Raw genomic sequence first — 23575 nt, 5'->3', positions numbered from 1 at the left:
TGCTGTATCCTCTATGCTTCTTTCCATTCTCGCACGCTGTCTTCGCCGGAGATGGACAATCTAACGCTCTTCTCTCTCAGAAAAAAAACTTCACTCATTGAAGTTCTCCACTCGATGCATCTCAGCGATCTCGGTCTTCAATAGCGAAAGGACATACTGGAAGGTTTTTGTGAAGTGGGTGCGTGCGAAGAGCAGAAGACGAGCTACACAACGCTTCGTTTTCTTTTCTACATATATATTTTGTTGTTGTCGGCCACACACTTCATTTCCAAGGACTCTTTTTCCTTTGTATGAGTGTGTGTGTGTGTGATTCCTCTGCTTCAAGAGGGCGCCGGTGGGGTCGGCATCATATCACCAGCCAAGAAGCTCTCTTGTGCGTCCACGGCCGGGTTATCGTCCTGTTGAAGCAGCGGCTCGATACGGGCGTCGTGGTCGGGCAGCGCGAAGAAGACGATGCTGCAGCGACTACGCCCCTCCCGCACGTTGCGCACGCGGTGCGGCGTCGCCTCAATCAGGCCACCCGTCCACTTCTCCAAGAAGAGCCCCGCATTGATTAGCAACGCATCTTCCAGCACCGGCACGGCGGTATAAGCTCCCTTGTCTTCGTCCCACACCTCCAGCCCGCCGAGCGAGTCCTGCGAGAGTAAAGTGATGGTGCTCAGATCTTTGTGGGCGTCCAACCGCACCGTCACGTCCTTCCCGTCGCCCTCCGGGTCGCCGTCGCCCTTCACCAGCGGCTGCGTCTTGGCCCCTTTGCGACGCAGCACCTTCACGCCGTCCGGGTTGGAGGTCGACTGCGGATTTTTAATGTCGACCCCGTTGCTGAGTCGGGTGCTCTCGCCCAACTGGGGGTAGTACTTCGCCTGCAAGTCGCAGTCACGCTTTTGATGGAACGACGTGAAGTACTCCAGTTCGTAGTCCATGGCCGGGTCCGTCCCGCCCTGCGGCACCGACGGGCGGATCCCCAGACCGCAGCTGATGTGCCGCATCACGTCCATGCTCACGTTGTAGCACAGGTCGTAGTAGGCCATCATCATGTCCTTGAAGTCGGACATAAAGTTGTCATTGCGCTCCGCCAACGCCGCCGTCGCGGCCGGACTGCCCGCCACCCCCGGCAGCGGGGTGTTCACGTGATTCAGCAAGATATCCCACGGGTTGCGTCGGCTAATCACACTCAGGTACTCGCTCTCCTCCCAGCCGGCCTGCTTGTAGTAGTCGCGCCGCAGCACCGCCGGGTCGGGCATGTCGTCGCGGCCGACCGAGAAGCAATCGATGGCGTCGTCCAGCCCGCTCGCGCCGACGTAGCGGTAGTACCCGCGGAAACCGCTGGCTGACTTGATGCTCTCCAGCTCGTACGGGGAGAGGGGGGTGCAATTGTAGTGGTGGAGGTTGTTCCGCTTTAGGCTGCCCTGCGCGGCGGCGTCGCGGAGCTGAAGGATGTACTGCTCGAAGAAGATGCGGCAGTCGCGGTGCAGCTGCTCGAGAATGCTCTTTTGGATGAAGGGGTGCTGAATGTAGCAGTAGCCGTGGTCTTGCAGGGATTCGAGCAGCGCGTTGCTTGCCGATTCCGTCACGTTTCCAGGGCCGCGGCCGAGCTTGACGAGCGTGCCGCGTGCGAGACGCGTAAAGCGGAGCATCTTGGCAACGCTTTATTTCTTCCTTTTCCTTTTAGATTCACGTCTTGCGCTTTTTGAGACTAGTTTTCTTGTGCTCTCTGAGCCTCAAGCAATGAAAGGGCAGGGCTGTGGTTTCCAGCGCAGCAATACCGTGCTCGTCTTTTGTTTTCTCTTATATATATACGTGTGTGTATGTGCAGGTATGTATGCAAGTGCGAACGCGCTTGTGTGATCCTGTATGGAAAAGGACCCTCTCTCGTGTCTTCCGTTTTTCTTTCCTTCTGACTGCAAAGACAGAACAGTCGGAACGAGGTGACGTGCGCGTGAGTAAGAAAGTAAGAACAATAAGTTGTGCGAATGACGATAACGGCGTACGACGCGTGTGTGGGGAGAAGCCGAAACAAAAAGCACGGAGGAAACGGAAGAAGGAAAAAAAAGGTGTCTATGATGCGTTAAGAAGGCGAGCGTTGCTTGACGGGGTTGATCGGATCGCCAACGATACCAACAGCAACAACAAGAGGAGGAGTAATTGTTATGACGATGATGATTGTTCTTCCCCGTTTGGGGGGAGGGGGCCAGAGGAAAACAAGAGACGAAAGAGGAAGAGGAGCGAGAGAAGAGGCGAGTCACAAGGGAGGACGAAGCGGACACCAGTAATAGGGGAAGAGGAAAGACCACAAGAAACGAAAGAGAGCAACCTCTTAGAGCAGCGACGGCTACCGGGGGAGGAGGGGTGGTGGTGGTGGACAGGCAGCGCGGGGGAAGCGCCCCAACTGAGAAAGCGAAAAAAAAACAAAGAATAACCCAACGGCAACCCGCTCCTTTCCTGGGCTCCCCTTCCCCCCTTCCCCCCCCCCCCACCAAGAGGGAAGAAGCGGCCCTGGGGAGCGCAAGCGCGAAGGGAGCGAAGCTGGAGCCCGGTCGTTGCGCTGGCATGAGGAGGCGACACAAAACGGATTGGATTGTTCGACCCCTAAATTCAGTTCCACAACACTCGTGTGTGTGTGCGTGTGCGTGTGTTGATCTACATCTGTGTTATCAGTAGAGAAAACAACAAGTTCCAGGTTTTTATCTTCAAATAAAAAAGGAAAAAAAGTATGAAGAAAAGAAAACAATATTATAAAAATAATACCGGAGAGGGCGCGCACGCTCCTCGTTTCCTTTTCTCATTAACTCGATACAGGAAAGACATTGTTCCACTATAGACATACATTGATGGTGAGAGTAGGCTTTTGCGTTTCTTTGGCCGTACTCGGGTCTACCCACGTGCACTCTCGTATTCGCGACAATCACGGCACCTTACTAGACATCGATAGATACAGATATACATAGAGTCACAGCCCAGCTCCTCGGTTCGTGTGTTCTCACACGGCGCACAAAGCCCACGGAGGAAGAGAAAAGGAAGGAGAAAGATGGAAACATCAGTCACAAAACAAAAAACGACGAGGTAGAGCCGCGCCACCGCGCATCCAATAATAATGATAAACAAAAAGGCTTACAAAAGAAGAATACATATTAAAAAAAAAAACAAATGATGAATGAATGAACACAAAGTATGTATATATATATAAGGCGTTACAGCTTACGGCGGGCTATGCTGTTCATTTCCTCCTGCTGCTCCAACAACGTTTGTCTCCAATCCACAGCCTTCCCCGTGTAGAACCTCCGTTGGTGAACGGGTTTGCGCTCCTCGGCATCGCAGGCGGCCCGGAAGGATAGATACGAGTTCTGAATGGACAACCCTGCCTCTCCTCCGGCGCCGCGCGCCGTGTCCGTCACGAGCTTCTCATAGTTGCGCGAGTAGCGGCGGAACAAGGTGCACTCACGTTGCTCCTTTGCCTCCAGCAGCGCACTCGGCTTTGTGTAGTGCGTCGTCTTGGGGTTCTCGGCATTCCAGTAGCCGAGGCCCGCCAAGGCGTCGTGCTCTACGACATCGCCGTTCTCCGCACTGGTCAGCTCGAAGCGGGCGGAGGCGGCTGTCTCATCGTTTGCGGCGTCGACTGCGGTGACCGTGGAGGCGGGCACCACCGCCTTGGCCGCCGTAAAGGCCACCCCGCGTTCTCTGTTGAGCGCGGGCTGCAGCTGTCCCGTCACGCGGTACGACGCAGGAAGCAGCGAGGACGCGACAAAGTCTGCGAGTTGGCCATCCACGTCGGAATTACGCACAGGAGGCATCGAGGACGCGACAAAGCTGCGTCCATCACCAAGGCCACCAAACTTATCCGCGTAAAGCGAGACGTATCCCGCCTCTGCCGTGTGCGGCCGCGTCTTGTGGCTAATCAGCCCGCGATGACGATCCACCACGTTGCGGATACGCGCCCCACCAAAGCTCCCCGGCAATGGCACGCCGTAGAAGTCGGTGGCGGTAATAACAGGGTTACGGCCAAACGCCGATAGCCGGCGCTGAGGGACAGCGTCACTCTTCCGCTTCACCCACAGGTCCGGCGAGCGATCCTCCTCATCGTCGCTGTCGTGCAGCGGTGGTACATTTTGCATGGAGCCAATCTGCTGTTGAGAGCTATGTCGCGAGACACGCACCTCATCTGCACTCGGCTTCCGCTCCTCCACCTTGGCATCCGCTGAAGCATCAGTAGGATAATCGTCGGCACGCGAAGCTTGCATCGCGGTGGCCTCATCCTCCTCCACAAGGTGCTCAACAGGCTCCTCGATGTGCTCGACGGGCTCCTCGGCTTCGTGTGCGCTGAGCTCCTCGACGGCCTCGCGCGGCTCCTCCTCGACGGGGTGCTCCACGGGCTGCTCGTCCAGCTCGTCCCACTGGTGATCGTCCTCCGCCGGGTGCTCGACGGGCTCCTCGGCTTCGTGTGCGCTGAGCTCCTCGACGGCCTCGCGCGGCTCCTCCTCGACGGGGTGCTCCACGGGCTGCTCGTCCAGCTCGTCCCACTGGTGATCGTCCTCCGCCGGGTGCTCGACGGGCTCCTCGGCTTCGTGTGCGCTGAGCTCCTCGACGGCCTCGCGCGGCTCGTCCGCGACGAACCGCTTAACGGGCGCATGCGGGTTTGCTCTCACAACAGGGTGTCGGCCGAGCTGCTCGATTACACGAGCTGTGTGTGGTGTGGGGAGGTCTTGTGGTTGGTGCTGGGAGTGTCGGTGCTTTCTGGGCTGACTGAATTCTCGAGCGGTGAGAGGTTCGGGGATATCGCTCGGTTGATGTTGATGCTGCTGTTGTTGCTCTACAGCCTGGTGGGTTTCGGTGGCCGGGAGTGGTGTGGGGAGCTCTTGTGGCTGGTGTTGGGAGCGTCGGTGCTTCCTTGGCTGGCTGAATTCTCGAGCGGTGAGAGGTTCGGGGATATCGCTCGGTTGATGTTGATGCTGCTGTTGTTGCTCTACAGCCTGGTGGGTTTCGGTGGCCGGGAGTGGTGTGGGGAGCTCTTGTGGCTGGTGTTGGGAGCGTCGGTGCTTCCTTGGCTGGCTGAATTCTCGAGCGGTGAGAGGTTCGGGGATATCGCTCGGTTGATGTTGATGCTGCTGTTGTTGCTCTACAGCCTGGTGGGTTTCGGTGGCCGGGAGTGGTGTGGGGAGCTCTTGTGGCTGGTGTTGGGACCGTCGGTGCTTCCTAGGCTGGCTGAATTCACGAGCAGTGAGGGGTGTGGGAGTATCGCGCGGGGCGGCCTCATGTGGCAAAGGGCTGGTCGGCCTCTTACCCTGTTCATCCCTCTGGTGGTTTTCATCTGCGGGCTGCGCGTTGAGTTGCTGCGATTCTGGCTGAAGGGGCAGGGGCTCGTCAACGCGGGGATGCTCCTCATGCGCCGGCTCGGACGACGGCGCCGCCGGGGGAGAGTCGACAGAGTCGTATTCTTCACGGTGAGTGAGCGTTTGTTTCGTTGCCTTGTGCTTGGGTGCGCCGCTTTCGGAGGTGTCTTCGGCGGACTGCAGTTTGTGCGGGTTGGCGCGGGATACATCCTGGGCTGCGTCGTCGGCGCGCAGGGAGGCGATGGAGTGCTGCAGCTGAGCGTTGTGATTCTGAAGGCCACTGAGTTGCTGCCGCAGCTCCTCGGCAAGCGCCTCAGATTTATCCGAGGAAGCCATTTTGTTTTTTTTAAAAAAAAACCCTTTCCTTTTCGTCTCGCTTGTACTTACCTATCGCTTTGGAGTTTTGCTTCCTCAAGTCTTTCGCGCCTGCTGTGCGCACCAGACGAGGAGGAGGGGCGAGGGGGGAGGGCGTAGAAAGATAAGGTGCGGAGAATGGAAAAAAATGAAGAAGAAAGAGGAAGATGTATGCCTGGGTGAACGAAGCGGCTTAGCAACACTAAAACAGCGTTTGTTACAGCAAAGTCAAATAAAAGAGAGAAAAAAACAGTAGAAGAAGACTCCAACACCGAAATATGTACAGGCGTCTGCGGTTTTCGAAAGGCCTATGTACAGTGCAGACCGTTGATGTTCTGTTTTGCCTTCTTCTTCACGCTTCCGCAGAGTCAGCACGCAATGGAACTGAGAAAAATAAAATAACTCGAGACGACGAGTTCGGGAGCCGCCTCGGAAAGAAAACACAAAAAAAAATGTCAGAAGAGGAAGAAAACTTCGTTTTGATAAATGTGCTGACGAGCAGTACGGATAGTGTTTGCGGTGGTGGTGGTGGTGGTGGGCCTGGTACGCGGCGTGTTGATGAGTAGACACGCACGTGATGAGCTCAAAACTGTGCTGGACCAAACAACAAACAAACAACAACTATAAAGAAGAAATCACGTATTTTCGTTTAACTTGAAAAGTCGGGGTTGGCGCCGTAGAAGGAAAGCAACACCAAAATAGAAGAGGAAACGAAAGAAATAAAGGGCAACGTCGCGTCCACGGGGGAGGATGGATGGCGTGTAGAAAACAGCGTCGAAAGAGGTAAGAAGGGAACAGTGAGAAGGAAAGCAAGTTCACCAACGACACCGTGGTGAGCGCAGCAGGCAGCAAACTTGTTATTCCGCGTGGACCACAGGCGGCCACCACCTTTTGATTTGCTCTTGAGAGTAAGGACGCTGCTGCGGTATGAGCGAGAACCCTTCAATGGAGATACCCTCACGTGAAGGAGCGACAAACAACAGCAAAAGCTTAGCACTCTTCTTTTTCTGTTAGTCAGATTACACCGAGTTGCAGCTGTGAATATCAACAACAGAACAGACCAAGTAACAGACAAAAGTAGCAAAACAAGGTGATGCTGGATGCACCTCAAGAACGTTTCGCGGTCAGTATCAAACAACAACAGTAAAAAAAAGAGAGACTAAAGAAAAGCCCTCACATGATCTATTTTCTTTCTTCTCCCCCTCTCCCTCCTCTTTACCACTTGCGAAGCACGTACGTGTTCCAGTACTCTTTCACCATCTGCTTGTAGTTAATTTTACCCATCTCTAAGAAGCCCATCTTGTGCAAATTCAGGCGCGGCTTCGCCTCGGGGAACTTCCGCTTCGCCCCGTCCGCCGCTAAAAAGCGAAACATCGCAAGACTGCGCTCGCACGACTGCACGGCGACGGCGATCTGCTCCGCGTCCCGCAACTCCGCCCCCTCGCGAAACTTCTGGCGCAGGATAATGACGAAGCGCTCGTTCATCTGGGCATGCTCGTTGAGGTCGCACAGCGCGCTCGGTGGGCAGAGCACCGCCAGCTTCAACCATTGACGGTAGAGACGACATACGCGGTTGGGGTGGGGGATGCCCGGCAGATTCGTGCCGGCTTCTTGAAGGATAACGCTCGAGACGGGGGCTACGAGGGCTTTACTCCGGACCACGCTGCCGCCGAGCGCGTTCAGAGGAAAACTAGAGCGCAGCATTTTTCTTCCTTTCCCCCTTTTTTAAGTGAGCGTCCAGACGAGACGCCTTCAGAAAACCCCACTTTGGAATAACCAGTAGTTTTAATGCAGACGACCCGGGCAAGCGTTAAAATGGAAGGGGGGGGGGAGGCGAGGGTGCTGCTCAGTGAGAAGAAGAACAAGACGACTCTGCTGCGTTGACTTCAGAGCCAATATTGGGGAAAGAGACCTGAGCACCAAATCTGCCTCAGAAAGCAGAAAGAAAAGAGAAAAAAAAGAAAGGGAATGTGAGGAGGGTTTCTAAATAGAAGAGAAGAACCTACGAAACGCCCTTCACACACGGCGCTTGATCGTAACCTGCTTCGCATCCCCAGAACAATTGGGCGAAGTCCGCCAACACACACACGTGAAATAAGACAGCGATAGGTCAATGAGGGTGGAGAGAAGAGTAAGAGGAGAAGAAAGTGAAGGGTTTGCCGAAGCAAGATTTGCGAAATGTGGACGACACACGCTTACACAGGAAGTGTGTGTGCACACCCCTCAATATAACGCTACTCCGTTTCTCCCGTCCCGTGCACCACCGACCACTTCGCGAGGTATGCGCAAGGGACGAGAAACTTCGCTTCATGCGAGGCCGCGAAGGGTGCTCAAAAGAAAAAAATCTTGAAGAACACGAATGCTTGGAAAACAGCTAACACAATCTGCTTTCAGGCGAGCGAGTCGATTCCTTTCAATACCTTTGAGTTCTTTCAGTAGAGATGTTTGTGGTGCTGTTCCGGAGAACATTATACATCGAAAGTGCCTACATCGCGCGGAAAGAAGAAAGAACAAACAAGAAAAAGACCAGAGAAATGCCACGTAGTTCAAACGACCGCTCCTCTCGCTGCATCTTCTTTTCTCACAACACGACGAGATAGCACAAAAGCCATAGGAGAAAAGTTTACATAGAACAAAAGAAGTAGATAAATATATATATTTGTAGGTGTGCCTTTGTGATTGTGAATGAACAGCCGACAAGTGAATTGTCGTCCGAGCATTTGCACCACAGCGAGTAAAGCGTGAGAACAACAACAACGCGGACCAAGGATAATCGAGGTCGTCGAAGAAGGAAAAGAGACAAAAACGAAAACGAACTCTTCTTCAGAAAGGGGAAAAGGGGCAAAGTCGCTTGCTGCTTGCAAGGGCAAGTCGTGTAGTACCGAAGATACCGTCCGCAAGATTCGTCAAGACGAAAGAAAGGAAAAGAGAAACAGGGGGGAAAAAAACGGTTATACGATTAGGAGAAGAGCGCAAGAGAACACGAAAACCTTTGCTCCACCCCGCCATCACGTCCACCGCAACAGCAACAATTTCGCTGGCCGATCCACACGGGGTCTTCATGTTCCCCCCCCTCCCTCTCCCTATCTTTTCAATATTTCCTTTAATCCGTCGTACCCAGCAGTGCCACACCGCGCATACGCCAGTACGCGTCGTCCTCCGCCACCGGCAGGCGCACGTCGAAGATCCAGTTGTTGTCCGAGCGGCTAGGGTACTTGTACACTGGGCACCGGTAGTACTCCTGCTTCGTCTTCTTCTCCTTCGCAGCGCCGGGCTTTGTCGGCTGCGCGGCGGCCTGCTGCGGGGCATCCTTGTTAAAGGCAGACACCAGCAACATCGGCAGCTCGCGGTAGAGGTCGCCCGGCAGCGGGTCCTTCAGCCGCTTGTTCACGCGGTCCCACATGGCCCCCTCCAGGAACAGGCCGTAGATCACCACCTCACCCTTCTCGGTACGCAGGTCGTCCGCTTTCGCCTCCTGCCCCGGGCGGTACTCGGAGCTGCGCACCTCCGTGCGGGTCTCGACCTTGTCAAGCGCCCACGGCACCGCTTCATTCGAGTGGCTGCGCGTAATCTCCTGGCGCACCGAGGTGAGAAAGCCCTGCGGGTTGAAGAAGCCGGGCAGCCAGTACACCTGCGGCCGCCCACTCGTCGCCCACGCCTGCAGCTGCTCGTAGCGCCGCACCAGCTCCGCGATCCAGAGGGCGATGTTCGGTGACGGCCAGCCGACCGCCACCCACGTCGTCGGCACACGCGCGTCGTACAGCAAGTCCAGCGCGTCCTGCAGGGCGGGGGTCAAGATGATCGTCCCGGCGACGGCGAGCTTCAAGTCCTGGCAGGTCTTGCGCACCACCTTGATCGCCACGCTCAGGCGGTCGATCTCCTGGCAGGCGAAAATGGAGAGCGGCTGGCGGTCGCCAAGGTGGCCCTTGCGGTCCACCGTCCAGTCCGACGGTAGCAGCTTCAGGTAGCTGTCCGTCATGGCGAGCACCTTCTCCTCGCGGGTGACGCCACCGGTGGTGGTCGCGCCACGCGGCTGCACATCCAGAATCGTCGCGAGCACCTCCTGCGCCTGCCGCGTGCGGTAGGTGATGTCCTGGTTCGGGTGCATTTGAAACACCTCCGGCGTGTCGACCTCCGGGTAGGTCTCGCGGATAAAGTCGCGGTGCTTGTTGATGTCGTCGAAGAGCGGAATGCCGTAGCCCGGGTAGAACTCCGTCATCTCCTTGCCGTCCTTGCACTTCTCGGGGTTGGTGATGTGGTTGTCGTACAGGAACTCTGTGATGGCCTTAAAGAGGGCGCGGTCGTTGTTGTCGGTGATGCGACCACCGTACTGGATGTCCGCTACCATGTAGCACACGGTGTCGCGGTTCACCGGGTTGCGCAGCTGCTCGCCGATAGTCGTCATGTGGTTGACCAAGAACTGCACCGACGCCGTCCAGTCGCCCTGGTTGAACTCGTAGGGCACGCTGAAGCCGATCGGGCCGAACTTGCGCCGCTCCACCACCACGGAGTGCAGGAAGCACTGCGTGAAGAGCATCGGTCGCCACTCGGGTCGGCGGAACATCTCGAGGTAGTCCTGCGACATCCACGAGTAGGTGCGGATGAGGCCGGCCTTGATGCCCTGCGGCGGCTCGTTTGTCAGCTTAATGGACATCTGCAGCAGGCCGATTGGCACGGACAGGTGCGGCTCGGAGGTGATCCAGATGCGGGCCTCCTCGTGGATCTCCGCCTTCCTCTCCCCCGGCACGGCTGCCATCGACTGCACGCGCAGACGCTCCTCCAGCTGTATCAAGAAGGGCAGGCCCAAGTGACAATTCTGCAGCAGCGCCCAGTCACCGTTCTGCCACGCGGAGCTGACGATGTTCATGGCGGCCTCCTCCTGGCCCTGGCCCATCGAAATGGGATAGATCTTCTTCTTCAGCTTCTTCGCACTCGCCTCGATGAGCGTCGTGGGGTCGCTGCCTTGTGAGAGCAGAAACACGATCGGCGTCAGCCCCGTCGTCTCCTCCACGACGTCCAACAGATCCAGCTGCTGCGCCTCGGCGAAGGTCTTGCCCAGCGTCGTTGCGATGTACTGCGTCGCGGCGAGCATCGTGCGGTCCTCGCGCAGTGCCCGCACCAGCAGCAGCCGCTCAAACGACTCCATCTTCTCGTTAATGTCCGGCGTTGCCATCGACTCCATCGCCTCCGCCTCGATGTACGGCCGCCACTGCTGCTCGTTGCGCATGATGAGGTCGGGCAGCTGCTTGAAGACGCGCGGCACCTGCTGTGCGATGGCCATCACGTTCGCCCACGCCTTGTCTTTCAGCCAGCTGAACGGCTTCGCGCGGTCCACCTGCACGCCGCCACCACCCTTCAAGAGCGCCTCGAAGGCGACGGTGTCGAGCCGGCCGGCCTTCATCTCGATCTTGCAGGCAAGCAGCAGCACAAAGAGCAGCTTGTGCTTCGAGAAGAGCATGCGGATCACGTACTTGAAGACGGCGAGGGTGAAGTGGTCAATGATGCACTGGATGCGCTTCGCCGTGACGGGGTGGTGCTCCGAGCGGAGAATGGAGTTGTCGAAGATGCCGTTGAACTGGACGAGCGAGGTCTGGTACATGTGGTTCACGAGAGACATCTGCACAACGAGGAAGTACAACACGGCGCCGCGGCTGGCCACTGGGCGGTACTCCTCCCGTGCGCCGGCAATGCGCTTCTTCGTTTCCATGGCCGTCGCCAGCTTCTCGGCAATCTCCGCCGACGCGTCCTTCGTCTCCTGCAGAGTGTTGATGAGATCCACGTCGTCGATCAGGTTGCCCTGCGACTCGCTCAGCTGCTTCAGGAGGCGGTCCTCCAAGTTCTTGCGGCGCTTCTCGTTGTTGTTGATGTCCTCCGACAGCTTCGCGCTCTCCTCGTTCAGCTCCGCCTTTTCGCGGCTCACCACCTGCGACAGCAGCTGCTGCTCCAGGCCCTCCATCGTCACGGTGAAGTCGATCACGAGGCACTTGGCGAACAGCTCAGGCGTGAAGCTGGGGTTCGGCAGCTTCGTCGTCATGAAGAGCGAGAATTTCTCGTTGTAGGTCATATCCTCGCCGTTGATCTTCATCAGCAGCGTGCGCCCGCTGCGCACCACCTGCCGCTCCAGCACCGGATCCAGCATCGTGTCCACCTCCTCCGGGATGTTCTCCACGATCAGGGGGCGACCTTGGTCGAGTTGCTCCTGCAGGCTGTTGGAGAAAGTGCGATCATTCATTCGCACGACCTTGTTCTGCAAATCCTCGGTGCGCTTACGCACCCAGTTCAGCGCCTGTCCTTGCGGATCAATCATCAGCGGATACTTGGAGCTCGTTGTGATCATGATGGCGTTCTGGATGGAGTGGTTATCCGCCGGCAAGCCCTCCAGCTGCCAATCCGCGATCGTCGTCTCGTCCACCAGGAAGCGCACCACGTTCAGGTCCGGCGTGACGGGAATGTTCAGTTGCTTGCACTTGGGGTAGAAGTACTCGTACAGCAGCTGGTTACGGAACTCGGAGTTGAACGGGCCGCAGTACGAAATGAAGGCGCAGCTGAGCGCCACATCTCCGACAAGCCGGTCGATAAGAGTCTTGAACTCGTTGCTCTGCTGCGTCCACCGCTCCCGTTCGCCGGAGAGGGCGTCGATGAGGCCGTTGGCACTGTCCATGCGCTGCTTCGTCCGGTTTGCGTCCTCCTCCAAGGCCTGCTTCTTGGCGTTTTCTTCGCTGAGCTGGGCGTTGAAGCCGTCCACCTCGGCCGTCACACGGGCCAGCTCCTCCTCCTGCTCCTCCTTCTTCTTGTTCGCGGCGCGGAGCTGGATCGTGGCGATGCGCAGCGCTTCCTTCTTGGGGGCCACCACCTTGGCGATGTTGATGTACTTGTACATGCTGCTCACCCACGTGCACAGACCGGCCACGTTACCGCACGCCTTGCGGGCCGCATCGGCGGTGAAGCCTTCCATCCACAAGTACGGCAGTAGCAGCTCGCACGTCTCCTCGTTGATGTAGTCCTTCTTCGTCTCACCAAAGTTCTTCAGCTGATCGAGCGTGCTCGCGTCGGAGGCGAGCTGGCGACCCGAGAACTCCCACGAGTCGGTGATCCACAGCGAGCCCTTCACCTGCTCAGAGCTCGGCACGGTGAGGGGACGGTGCAGCAGAATCGACACGGCATCGAAAATGCGCTTAATCAGCGCCGGTGGGTTCGCCAGCTTCTTCAGCGTCACGAAGTCGTTCGCCGTGATGGAGTTCAGCGACTCAATCGCCTCAATCAGCGCCGGCTCGGCCGCCTCCAGATCCTTCTTCGCCTCCGCTTCGCCCTTCGCGACGATGGCGGCATCGTGGGCCACCGCCTCCTTCACCACCTCGACCTCCGCCCTCTTCTTCTGCGCCTCGGCGGTGCGCACCTCGATCTCTCGCACGAGGGCGTCCGTCTCCTTGCGCTTGTTGTTCAGCAACACCTCTTTCTCCTGCAGCTGCGTCCGCATCACTCGCACATCCTCGGCGGCCTGATGGAGCTTCTTGAGGCCGTTGTTGATCTTCTTCGCCTCGTCGTTGAGTTCATTGAACTTCTTCGTGTAGACCGTCGTGTAGCTCTCGATGAAGCTGAGGTACGATTTGGGGGTGCTGTAGACGCTGCGGCGGTACCGCGCGAGGTACTCCTCGGAGCGCTCGAGCATCAGCGTGTGGATCTCCGCCATCAGCTCCACCAGCGCCTTCTTGTTCTTGTCCTCGGTGGCCATCTCGAAGCTCTCGATGGTGCGCGAGGAGACGTCCAGCAAGGCCTGCTTCGGCCACGGGAAGAACCAGTTGATCATGCACGACGAAATGAGCGCGGGGAACTTGCGAGCGCGGGTGCGGAAGCGGTCGCCCACCGGCGAGAAGCAGAGCACGAAGTGCAGCCGCTCGCGGACGCGGGCAATGAAGTACTTCCACAGCGGCTCCGACATGTCCTCGAATCGCGCGTACGGGTCCTTCCTCATGATCGGACGCACGTCGTTGATGGCGGAGTCGCGCTGGTCGCTCGCGAAGAGGCCGGCAATCTCGCCGTTGGAGAGAAAGGAATTGATGTATTCGAGGAAGACCTCCTGCTTGATGTCGTTGTCCGTGAAGAGCATCGTCACCGGCTTCTTCGTGGCCGCGCTGACGTACTGCTCGCGAATCGCATCGAAAAGCTGGTTGACGCCGAAGCCCTTGGAGATGGTCAGTGTGGCGAAGTCGTGGCCGTTGACGAAGGCGGCGAGGCGGGCCAGTGACTGCTTGCCGCTACCACCGACACCGACCAACAGTAGGTTGCCGCGCGGCAGCGAGAGGCAGCGGGAGATGCGGCACACGTTCTTCAGCGCCGCCTCAAAAAGGACGAGGTTCAGCTTCTTAATGCGACCCATCGGGGTCTCGTTGTGGGCCTGCATGGCGCCCATGAGACGCTGCAGCACCGTCTCCATGGACGGGACCACCTCGTAGATGCGCGGCGCCGGCTCGACCTGCTCGCCGGTCTCCGGGTCGATAATCGGATCGCGCATGAAGTTCGCCATGTAGACGGGCTCGCGCGCCTGCTCCACCAGGTCCTTGTAGGGCGTCGTGGAGAGGTGCTCCGCCATGCAGTCCTGAATGTTCGCATCGAACCAGCGTTTGTCGGCGACGCTGTTCAGCTTGTCGCTGAAGACACGCGCCGACTCGTGTTTCCACACCCGCAGCAGCGTGACCGGGTCGGTGATGATCTCCCACGGCTTGCTCTCCGCTCGCTTCTCCGGCCGGTCCGGGTCGGACTGCATACCCGCCAGCATGACGCCCTGCGTAATCCGCGAAAGGTCGCGCAGGTTAAAGAAGTAGTGGAACTTGTCGGGGGTGGGCAGCATGCGCTTGCCGATGGCCTCCCAGAAGCTGATGGACATCTTCGTCAGGATGCGCGCCACGTCCTGCACGCCCTGCGCGTAGTTGTCGTTGCAGAACCGTCCCTCGAAGATTGTACCGAAGATTTGCTGGATGTTCGCCTCCTCCGGTAGCGGCATGTTGAGCACCGTGAAGTGGCGCTTCAGCCGGTTGGGAATATCGTTCTTGCCGCCTGACGGGTGCGACATGGCCGCCATAAACACGAGCCCCTTGAACTCGCGGCGCAGGCCCGGCCTGCTGAGGTCGTACACCTGGCTCATCTCGACCACCTGCCGCACAATCTCGTTCGTGATTTGGTCACCCCACTCGTTGATCTCCGGCATGTTGATGTCGTCAATGAAGACGGTGAGCTGCGTGCAGCTCTTCGGGCCGTAGTTCGAGCCCATCTTCTTCTCCGTCATGTCCTCGAGCGTGTTGTAGAAGTTCTGCGGCAGCGTCATAGATGAGAAGTTCACCTTACGGAAGTTGCTCTGGTCGTCGTTCGCCTTCACCTGGCCGAGGAACTGCTCCACCGTCACCGTCTTGGCTGTGCCGCTGACACCGATAAAGAGCGTCGGACGGCTTTGCAGGAAGTTGCATCTGGCGAGGTAGTGCATGCGGACCGAGTCTGCCGTCGGGATAAAGAGCGAGGAGAAGTCGAGCCGGTCATCGCCGGGATAGCGCCACTGCTCCACGTACTGCGTCCACGGCTCCCACTCACCCGTCTTGCAGTTTAGGGAGAAGTCGAAGATGTAGCCTTCGGCGGGGGCGGGCAGGGCAGAGAACTTGCTGCGCACGAACTGGTCAAATCGCGCCCGATCCCGCAGCTCCAGCGTGCCACCGAAGGACCAGGCCATGCAGAACCAGTAGATCTTCTCCGCCATCTGCTGCGACACGTTGGCGCCGTCGCCCAGCTCATCGCCGAGGGCCACAGCAAGGTGGAACGCGTTCTCCACGAGGTGCGCGACCGACGTGCGCATCACCACGCTACACTCGTGGCTGTAGAACTCCGCGATTTGGTTCGTGACGCAGTTCTCCGGCACTGTTTGCGAGTCCGGACTGCGCGGCAGAAAGATCGACAGCAGCTTCTCCGCGAGCTGCGGGTTGCAGCGCTTGACGACGTCGCGCGGTAGCATCTGCCCATCCGCATCCATCCTCGCCCGCAGGCGCGACTCCAGCACCGGCATCCAGCCGAGAATCACATCGGAAATGTACACGATACCGGCGCGCGAGACGGTGGCCGGCGAGGCGTTCGCCAGGTTCTCTACCTCGAAGCAGCACTTCATCGTGTCGCTCATCTGAATACGATCGCCGTTCGCCAGGGTGAGCAGCTTGTTGTCGTCCAGCACGGTGTTGAGGTTCTCAATCCAAATGGCGTCCACCGGACCATCGCAGATGATCCAGAAGTTCTTCTTCTTGGCGTTGCGCACGGCCTGGCGCCACAGGGAGGAGAAGACGCCGTCGTGCCAGTCGCCGGTCACGTCGACGCGGCCGAACATCTGCGGGGCGGTAATCGCCTTCGGGTTCATGCGCAGCTGCTGGTGCGGCACCGTCGTGCGCGAGAGCGTGTCCGTCATGACGTCATAGCACTGCGTCTTACCGCACATCGCAGGGCCCACCACCATGATGCCGTGCCGCACCAGCTTCGTCTCGTACAGCTGCAGCACCTTGCTCACCCACGGCGTCCAGTAGATGAGACCCTTCTCCTCCACCACCTTCTTCAGCTCCCCCTCGATCTCGGGGTGGGTGCCCTTGACGAACTGCCGCCCGGGGAACATGTCACGCAGCAGCGAGTCGAAGAGATCGATATCCTCGAAAACTAGCTTCGACAGGTTCATGTCACGCAGCGTACGCATGAAAAGGTCCTCCTCGTCCTTGCCGGGGTTACGCCGCAGCACCGCACCGGCGGTACGCAGCACCGACAGAATGTTGCGCAGGCCAAAGTCGTAGTGGCGCTGCTTCGACAGCTGCTCCTCGCACAGCTTGTACAGAATAAAGAACTTCTTGCTCAGCAGATCGTCCTGGCTGTACCCCTGCGAGGCGAGCTTCACCTTCATAATCGTCTGGCGGTCCGGCACCATCATCGTCACACCACGGAACAGAATCTTTAGGTTCTCTGGCAGCTCCTGACGACCCGCATAGCCGGGGTTCATCGTGATGAAGAAGCCGACGCCGGGCATCAGGTCGGTCACCTGGCCGTCAATGAAGATGAATTTCTCCTTGTGCTGCTTCAGGGCCTGCAACACGCAGCTGACTTGCTGCGCCACGACAGACAGAACGGGGAGATCGATACGGTTGAACTCGTCAAAGCATCCCCACGCGTTGGCCTGCGACAGGCCACGGATGATCTTTCCCATCGCGTGGCGGTCGAGCTGATCGGAGCAGTTAAACACGACGCAGAATTTGCCGTAGGTGCGGGCGAGATCCTTAGTCGTTTCCGTCTTACCCGTCCCGGCCGGGCCAGCCGGGGCACCGCCCATGTACATGGCCAGCGCCTGCGACAGCGTAATGTAGCACCGATCCGTGAGCGGGGTAATGACCAAACGCTCCTTCACGCCAAGGTACTCGTTGCTGTACTCCGTGTCCGAGTCGGCGATGGAGATGATCGTGGCGTCGCGCTCGGGGCGGTAGTAGAAGCGGGCCTGCTTCAGCCAATCGAAGTGAGTGATGTCCTTGATGCCAGACTTCTGCAGCTCCATGAAGACCTCCTGCTGATGCACTTGAATCGTGATGAGGGTCTCGATGTTCGTGCGCATGCGCAGCGGCTTCCGCTCCAGATCCGGCGAGGTGGTGATGTTCACGAGGTAGTTCTTCACCGCATCACACTTAGAGCGGGAGGCGGCGGCCTCCTTACCGCGCGCCCGCATCGCACCACGGTGAATGCAGTCCGTCACATCTGCCGTCCAGAAGAACTGCAGCATCAGCAGCGACACCTGCGCCGGGTAGCGGTCGATGATCGTGCCGAGGTAGGCCGTGTTGTTCAGCAGCGTCGGCAGCTCCGTCACGCTCGACTTCACAACCTCACGGACGGTATCCGTCATGCCGGTGCAGAGCCGCGTCAGCCAGTCCTCGACGTTGCCGACGCACGGGGTAGCCTCATGCATCGGCAGCACCTGGCCCTCGCCGGAAATCATCTCTGTCACCTGGAAGTACGGCTGCACGCCCGCCTCCTTCGGCTTCACCCGCTCGAAGGTCACCGAGGACACACCGTCAAAGATGGAGGACAAGTGCGGCTGAATGGACTGTGGGTCACTGGCCTGCGAGAGGATCTCCAGCAGCACCGTGTCGGACACGAAGTAGAAGCGCGGAAAGAGGTTGCGCTTCTGCTCGAGGTAGAGGGAGAGCTTGCGCTGGCACTCGTCGAGCTGCTCCTTCAGCGTCGGCAGGTTCTGCAGCAACTCATTCTCGTAGCAGAAGCCAATCACGTTCGGCGTCTCGTTCGCCTTGTTCATGATCTTCTGCCACTGCTTGTCGATGATGGCGAAGCGCTTCGCTTCCTGCGGCAGCTGCTTCATGATGTCACCTCCTGCAAAGACGGCCTCGAGGTACTGCCAGGTGAACTGCACCTCCGTCCAGAGTGTGATGGTCTCACTCACCTTGACGAGCTTCTGCAGAAACATCTGGATCGCCTCACGCATGAAGGCGCAGTAGCGGGAGGACAGCATCGAGTTCACCGCGAGCGACGACTCCTCCAGGGCTTCGCGGACCGTGGTGGTGTCATCACCCTTCAGCACAATAGGGCCGCGGTGCTTGAATTCGCTGAAGTGCAACTCCTGGTCCTTCCACACCGCCTCCTGCGCGCGAAACTTCGCCTCAATTTCGGCTTCGCGGACGGACGAGATGGCGATGTCGACCACCTCCTCCACGACAGCGAGCAGGTTCGCATCGACGAGGTCCTGCAGCTTGAACAGGTCGGGGTCGGTGCGCCACTTGTGCCCCGACACCTTCATGATCTCCTGCCAGTGCCGCTCCACCACCGCCGGGTTCTTCAGCTCCTGAATGACGGGCTGCAGCTCCATGAAGTTGTCGAGGATCGTCTTCAGCTCCACGTAGGCATCCCAGTCGCGCAGCGACTTGGGCAGCCGCTTGCACTGGCTCACGAAGACGCTGACCTCCTCGCAGACGGCGTCGAAGTTGAGGTCGCTCCACAAAATGTCGTTGTAGCCGTTGACCTTCTGTAGCACGTTGATGTACAGCGTGTACAGCTTGTCCAGCAGCTCCAACTCCTTCTTCGTCTTCACCAGTTCCGGGTACTTGTGCACGGGCAGACCAAAGAGCTCTTCGCCTGCCATGTAGGTCATCCACTTGCGGTATTTGTCGTCGAACTGGCGCTGATAGCGCTTCAAGCGCTCCATTGCCTCCTGCGGCGGCAGTCCCTCCACCATCGGCCCGTTCGAGTCGTAGTCGTTGCGGAAGGCGACCACCTCCGCGCTGAACTTCTGCACCTCCTGCGTTAGGCCCTTCTTGAAACCGTGCTGCATCACGTTGATGTCGTCGGAGCGCTTCTGCGCGGCCTTGTGCAGCTTCAGCCACTTGATGCGCAGGTCCTCGACGCGATCCGTCTCCTCCTTTGGGATGATCGATGTGTACCGCTGCAGCATCGCGTAGGACTGCTGGACCGGCGCGAATTGGAACTCGACGACCGACTCGCGATCGCGAATGTCGCGCAGCGTGTTCATGAGCACGCGCAGGTCCTCCAGCTTGTCCTGGTCGGGGATGGGCAGCTCCAGCTGGTGGGCCTCGTCCTCCATCTTGTGTGTCAGGGTGTCGAGCTGGCGCTGTGCCTGGGCGTAGAGCTTGTTCACGAACACATCCTTCCAGTTGCGGATCTGCTGCAGCAGCTCCAGCTGAAGCGGCTTGTTCTGCAGGGCCAGGCTGCCGACGTTGAAGCACGAGGCGACAGCTCCCACTTCCTCCTCCAACGCCACATACTCGCCCAGCTTCGCCTCGTAGTCGTCGAGGGTGGGGCTCGTCTTGAGGAAGACCTCGTAGGCCTCGTCCTTGTCCTCCTTCCAGATCGCCTCGTACTTGCGGAAGTAACCCAAGTACTCCATCACCTGCTTCTTCAGCCCGTGCACGCTTCCCGTCAGCAGCAGCACCACCTTCACCACCTCCTTGTTGCGCGCGATCTCCTCGTAGAAGTTAGCGCCCTCCTCGTTGAAGTAGTGCCAGCGCGTCATGTACTTGCTGCACGACAGCACCGCCGTGGCGCACTGGTTAATCGTCAGCTGGACCTCGTCGAGCGAGGGGTTCAGGAATAGGTACGGCTCCGTGTTCAGCAGTTGCACATCCACGTCGAAGAGCGGCGTTTCGGAGAAGAGGAAGGCGACGCGGTTGTGCGTACCGACGCGCTTCTTCAGCAGATTCAGCGAGCGGGTCGTGCAGGTCAGGATGGCTTTGAACATCAGACGATGAAAGTGGCCTTTCAGCGTGCGCACCTTCTCCTGCGTCACGGTGTCCATCGAGAGGGCGGACACCGTGCCGTTCGACGCCGGCACCATCGCCGTCGACGTGTCGTTGCCGCTAGCGTTGTTGTTATTGCTGTAAGTGTTGCTGGCGGTGTTTGCCTGGTTGTAGCGGACGATGATGTCCACCACGTCGTCCACGGCGCTCTCGACCTCGCGGTTTTTGACGTTCATCACCTCGCACTGCTGGCGGATATGGCGCTCCTGCAGCTGCACAAACTGGTCCAGCGAGACGTGCTCCTCGAAGAGGTTCACGAGCAGCGTGGAGGAGACCGACTTTAGGTTCGACTGGATGCGATGCACGACCGTCTCGTTAACTTTGCTGACAAGGTGGTCCACCTCGTTAATGCCGTCTCGCACCCGCTCGAGGTAAATGTCAACATTCATCGACGTCCACGTCAGCGTCGTCTCGCCGGGCCGGATAATCGCGTCCAGCTTCTCTATCGCGGCCTGCAGCAGCGGACGCGTGATGCCGATGATGGCACAGCGCGTTGACTCACCGGGGCGACCGACCACGCGCTCGTACTCCCGCACGAGGTAGGTCAGCTCGTTGTAGAAGACCTTTAGCTTTTGCTCCTGCATGAGCAGCGCCTTGGCGGAGGACGGGACGTCGATGTCGCCCAGCAGCATCAGCGAGCGCGTCTCCTTGATGAGCTGGTTGATCTCGTTGTCGAAGTTCACGTAGAGCCGGCCCTCGTGGCGCACCAGCAACGTCGCGTTCATGCCCGCCTTGCTCGATTCGATGGAGCGCTTCCACGCGTCCAGCCAAATCGCCTCAAACTCGAGCAGCGCGATGGACACCTTGTTGTACGTGCGGATCACCTTCTTGCTGTCCTTCGTGTTCGCCATGATGGTGCGGTTCTGCTTGAACTTGTCCATTGGCTCCTTGATGTGGCGCAGCAGCTGGCGCGACCAGCTGATCGCGCCGGCGACCGGCGTCATATTGCGCGCCATCGGCGGGTCCTCCTTGTAGCGTTCGTAGGTCTTCTGATCCTTCTCCAGCTCCATGCCGTAGCTGTGGAAGATGACCAAGTACTTGGACTCCAGGTCCGCCGCGAAGGTGTCGGACTGCAGAATCTTTTGGTACTTCTTCAGCAACAACAGCGCGTTGTCGGTGGAGGTGATGTTCTCGAAGGAGGAGTTGATAGCGACCTGCATCGACGTCTCCAGCTCCGACAGGCGGCTCTCAAAGATCTTGAACTCCACATCGAACTTGTTGTTGTCGTGCACGTCAAGGATGTCCGTCGTCTTGCCGCGCAGGTGGCCAAGGTACTCGTCGAAACGCGGCAGCAGGCCCGCCATCTGGTCCACGTGGAAGCTCTTCAGGAGACGGAACTGCTCCACTTTGCGGAAGACGGCGATGAGCTTGTCGACGCGCTTCGCGAAGAGGTTGAAGTGGCCGAGGAAGCGCAGCTCATCGAAGTCGAAGAGGCGGCCGCCGCTGCTGCCGCTGTTGGCGACGAGGTACTCCTGCGCCTTGCGGTACTCCTGGACGTACACCTCGTTCAGCTTCGCGCTCGCCTGCAGGCGGCCAATCAGGTCCTGCAGCGAGGCGGAGTCGAGCGTCATCTCCCAGATGCGGGAGCGGTTGCCGGACGGGTTGATGGCCCGCTTGCAGGCCAGCACAATCTCGTTCGTTATCTTGAAGAACAGCGCGGTCATGTGCTCCTGCGTAGGGTAGTAGCGGGCGATGGTGTACATCATGCGGATGTTCGCCATGAGGGTAGGAATAATCGACATGATGCGCTGCAAGTTGGACGTGTATAATACATCGAAGTAGGTGTCCAACGATTGCAGGTACTTCACGTTCTCCTGCGCCTCGGCGAGGCCCTCGGTGAGGCCGGCGTCCATCTCTGTCCACTGCTGCACGACCGGGTTGCGGGCCTCGCGCAGGTACTGCACGGCCTGTGCGGCGGAGACGTTCTGCAGCTGCTCCTCCAGCAGCCGCAGCTTCGCCAGGCGCGTCTTCCACAGCTCCTTCTCCGTCTTGGGGCCGGCCCGCTCGTCCTGTAGCTCCGCCTCGTAGTTCGGCACGTCGGCCACCGCCTCGTTGACGGTGTGAATCCACGAGTCCACCGTCTGGGCGAGGGTGGACACGACGTTGCTGTCGCTGATCCCGCTGCGCTTGCTGACGCCGCCGCTCTTCAGCTGCTTCCAGGTAGCCTCCGCAACGGGGGTGAGCGTCGTCGTGTCGTCCTTCAGCTGCTGCAGCTCGTTCACGCGGTCAGCGTACTGCATGAGGCTCAGGATGAACTGATTCTTCTCGTCCGCGGTGTTCTTGCCCCAGCTGCGCCGACGGTTCAGCAGCGGCGTGTAGACCTCCGTGATGAGGTGCTCGTAGCTCGCCAACACGTTCGCCTGCATCACGCCCATCGAGATCTCCTGCACGGCTTGCGCGATATCCTTGCTGTTGATCGGCTTACCCGTGTCAGACCGCATCACGTACACGAAGCGCTTCGCGATGTGCTGGATGGCGTCCTTCGTCGGGTCCAGCACCCGCAGCACGTCGTCGCCGCCCGGCTGGGAAGCGAAAGCAGCTGCGGCGTTCGCGGTGATGATCTTATCGCCGGTCTGACCATTTGCGGCACCATTGCCGTTAGCGCCCGCATCCCTCGCCGCCACACCATTCTCACTCCCCGCCGGCTGGTAGGTGAAGAGGAGGGTGTTCGCCCCGGTGCCCTGCAGCATCTCGTGCACCACCATGAAGTTCGCTGTGCCATCCGTGAAGTTGCGGTCCAGCTGGCGTGTCAGCTCATCTGCCTTCGCTGCGTCGCCGCCGGAGAAGAAGTCGCGGACGCGGGAGAAGATGTAGTGGTGGCGCAGGTCGGAGCGGACCATGCGGCTCATTTCTGTGACCGGCGACGCGGCGCCGTACTCGAGCACCGGCGTCTCTGGCGCGACTTCAGGATCCTCCATGACTTTCCCTTCTTCGAGTGTGGATAGGGAGAGAGAGAGGAAAAGAAAATACAAAAACACAAGCACAAAGAGACACAAACCACACGCGTGCGTACAAACGGGGGTTGATTCTAAAGAAACAAAACAAAACACAAGAAAGGGAGTTGATTTCACGCCACAGACAATACAAACTTTTCCAGAGGACGTTCTAAGTGTTGCTGCGAAGGTCCGAAAAGAAAAGAAGGAGAGAGAGCGTAGCTAGAAAAACGACGGATCACCTTTCGGGGATTGTTTGCTTTCGGTGTGTACGTGTGCGTACTATTTATTTATATGTACAGCTTTTAGGAAAAAAAAGCTTCTGAAATGTAAGTGAGGAGGGAGCGAGGGGTGTGGGCGCGCATTCAGAACCGAAGGGATAGGTGTAGGCGGAGTAATGGCCACGTAAAAAAGGGAGAGAGGAGGGGGTAGGCGAGGGTAGGTGAGGGTAGGTGAGATGCTAACGAACAGCACCGTCACGATTCAGATTTCTCGGCACTACAGCGTCATCTGCAGAAGTCAGAACAGCTGTTACGATGGTTAGAAAACGCTGTAGCTCTGCTCAGCTGCATAATTTCTTTTAGCTTTGCCTGCATTTACGTGTGCCTGTATCGGTACGCTGGGCGTTGAGAACACC

The 23575-nt window shown here is 58.6% G+C and overlaps 4 protein-coding genes across 4 annotated transcripts; all 4 read right to left on the bottom strand.

Annotated features, from left to right (window-relative positions):
- Window positions 1-320: 320 nt before the first annotated feature.
- ABB37_05360 (putative mitochondrial hypothetical protein) lies at window positions 321-2170 on the bottom strand (the record flags this gene model as incomplete). The annotated part of the gene is made up of 1 exon (XM_015803339.1): window positions 321-2170. The coding sequence occupies exon 1, from the start codon at window positions 1635-1637 to the stop codon at window positions 321-323; it is 1317 nt and encodes a 438-aa protein (XP_015657981.1). The 5' UTR covers window positions 1638-2170.
- A 1021-nt stretch (window positions 2171-3191) lies between these two features.
- Window positions 3192-6336, bottom strand: ABB37_05359 (hypothetical protein; the record flags this gene model as incomplete). Its single annotated transcript, XM_015803338.1, has 1 exon — window positions 3192-6336. Exon 1 carries the CDS (start codon window positions 5661-5663, stop codon window positions 3192-3194), a length of 2472 nt encoding a protein of 823 aa, XP_015657980.1. The 5' UTR covers window positions 5664-6336.
- A 560-nt stretch (window positions 6337-6896) lies between these two features.
- ABB37_05358 (putative mitochondrial hypothetical protein) lies at window positions 6897-7726 on the bottom strand (the record flags this gene model as incomplete). The annotated part of the gene is made up of 1 exon (XM_015803337.1): window positions 6897-7726. Exon 1 carries the CDS (start codon window positions 7383-7385, stop codon window positions 6897-6899), a length of 489 nt encoding a protein of 162 aa, XP_015657979.1. The 5' UTR covers window positions 7386-7726.
- Window positions 7727-8784: 1058 nt separating this feature from the next.
- ABB37_05357 (putative mitochondrial dynein heavy chain) lies at window positions 8785-22923 on the bottom strand (the record flags this gene model as incomplete). The annotated part of the gene is made up of 1 exon (XM_015803336.1): window positions 8785-22923. The coding sequence occupies one exon, from the start codon at window positions 22921-22923 to the stop codon at window positions 8785-8787; it is 14139 nt and encodes a 4712-aa protein (XP_015657978.1).
- Between the last annotated feature and the right edge of the window lie 652 nt (window positions 22924-23575).

The sequence above is a fragment of the Leptomonas pyrrhocoris genome (genome assembly GCF_001293395.1).
Source record: "Leptomonas pyrrhocoris isolate H10 chromosome Unknown, whole genome shotgun sequence".
Taxonomy (NCBI): domain Eukaryota; phylum Euglenozoa; class Kinetoplastea; order Trypanosomatida; family Trypanosomatidae; genus Leptomonas; species Leptomonas pyrrhocoris.
This window is presented reverse-complemented; position numbering and strand designations above follow the sequence as displayed.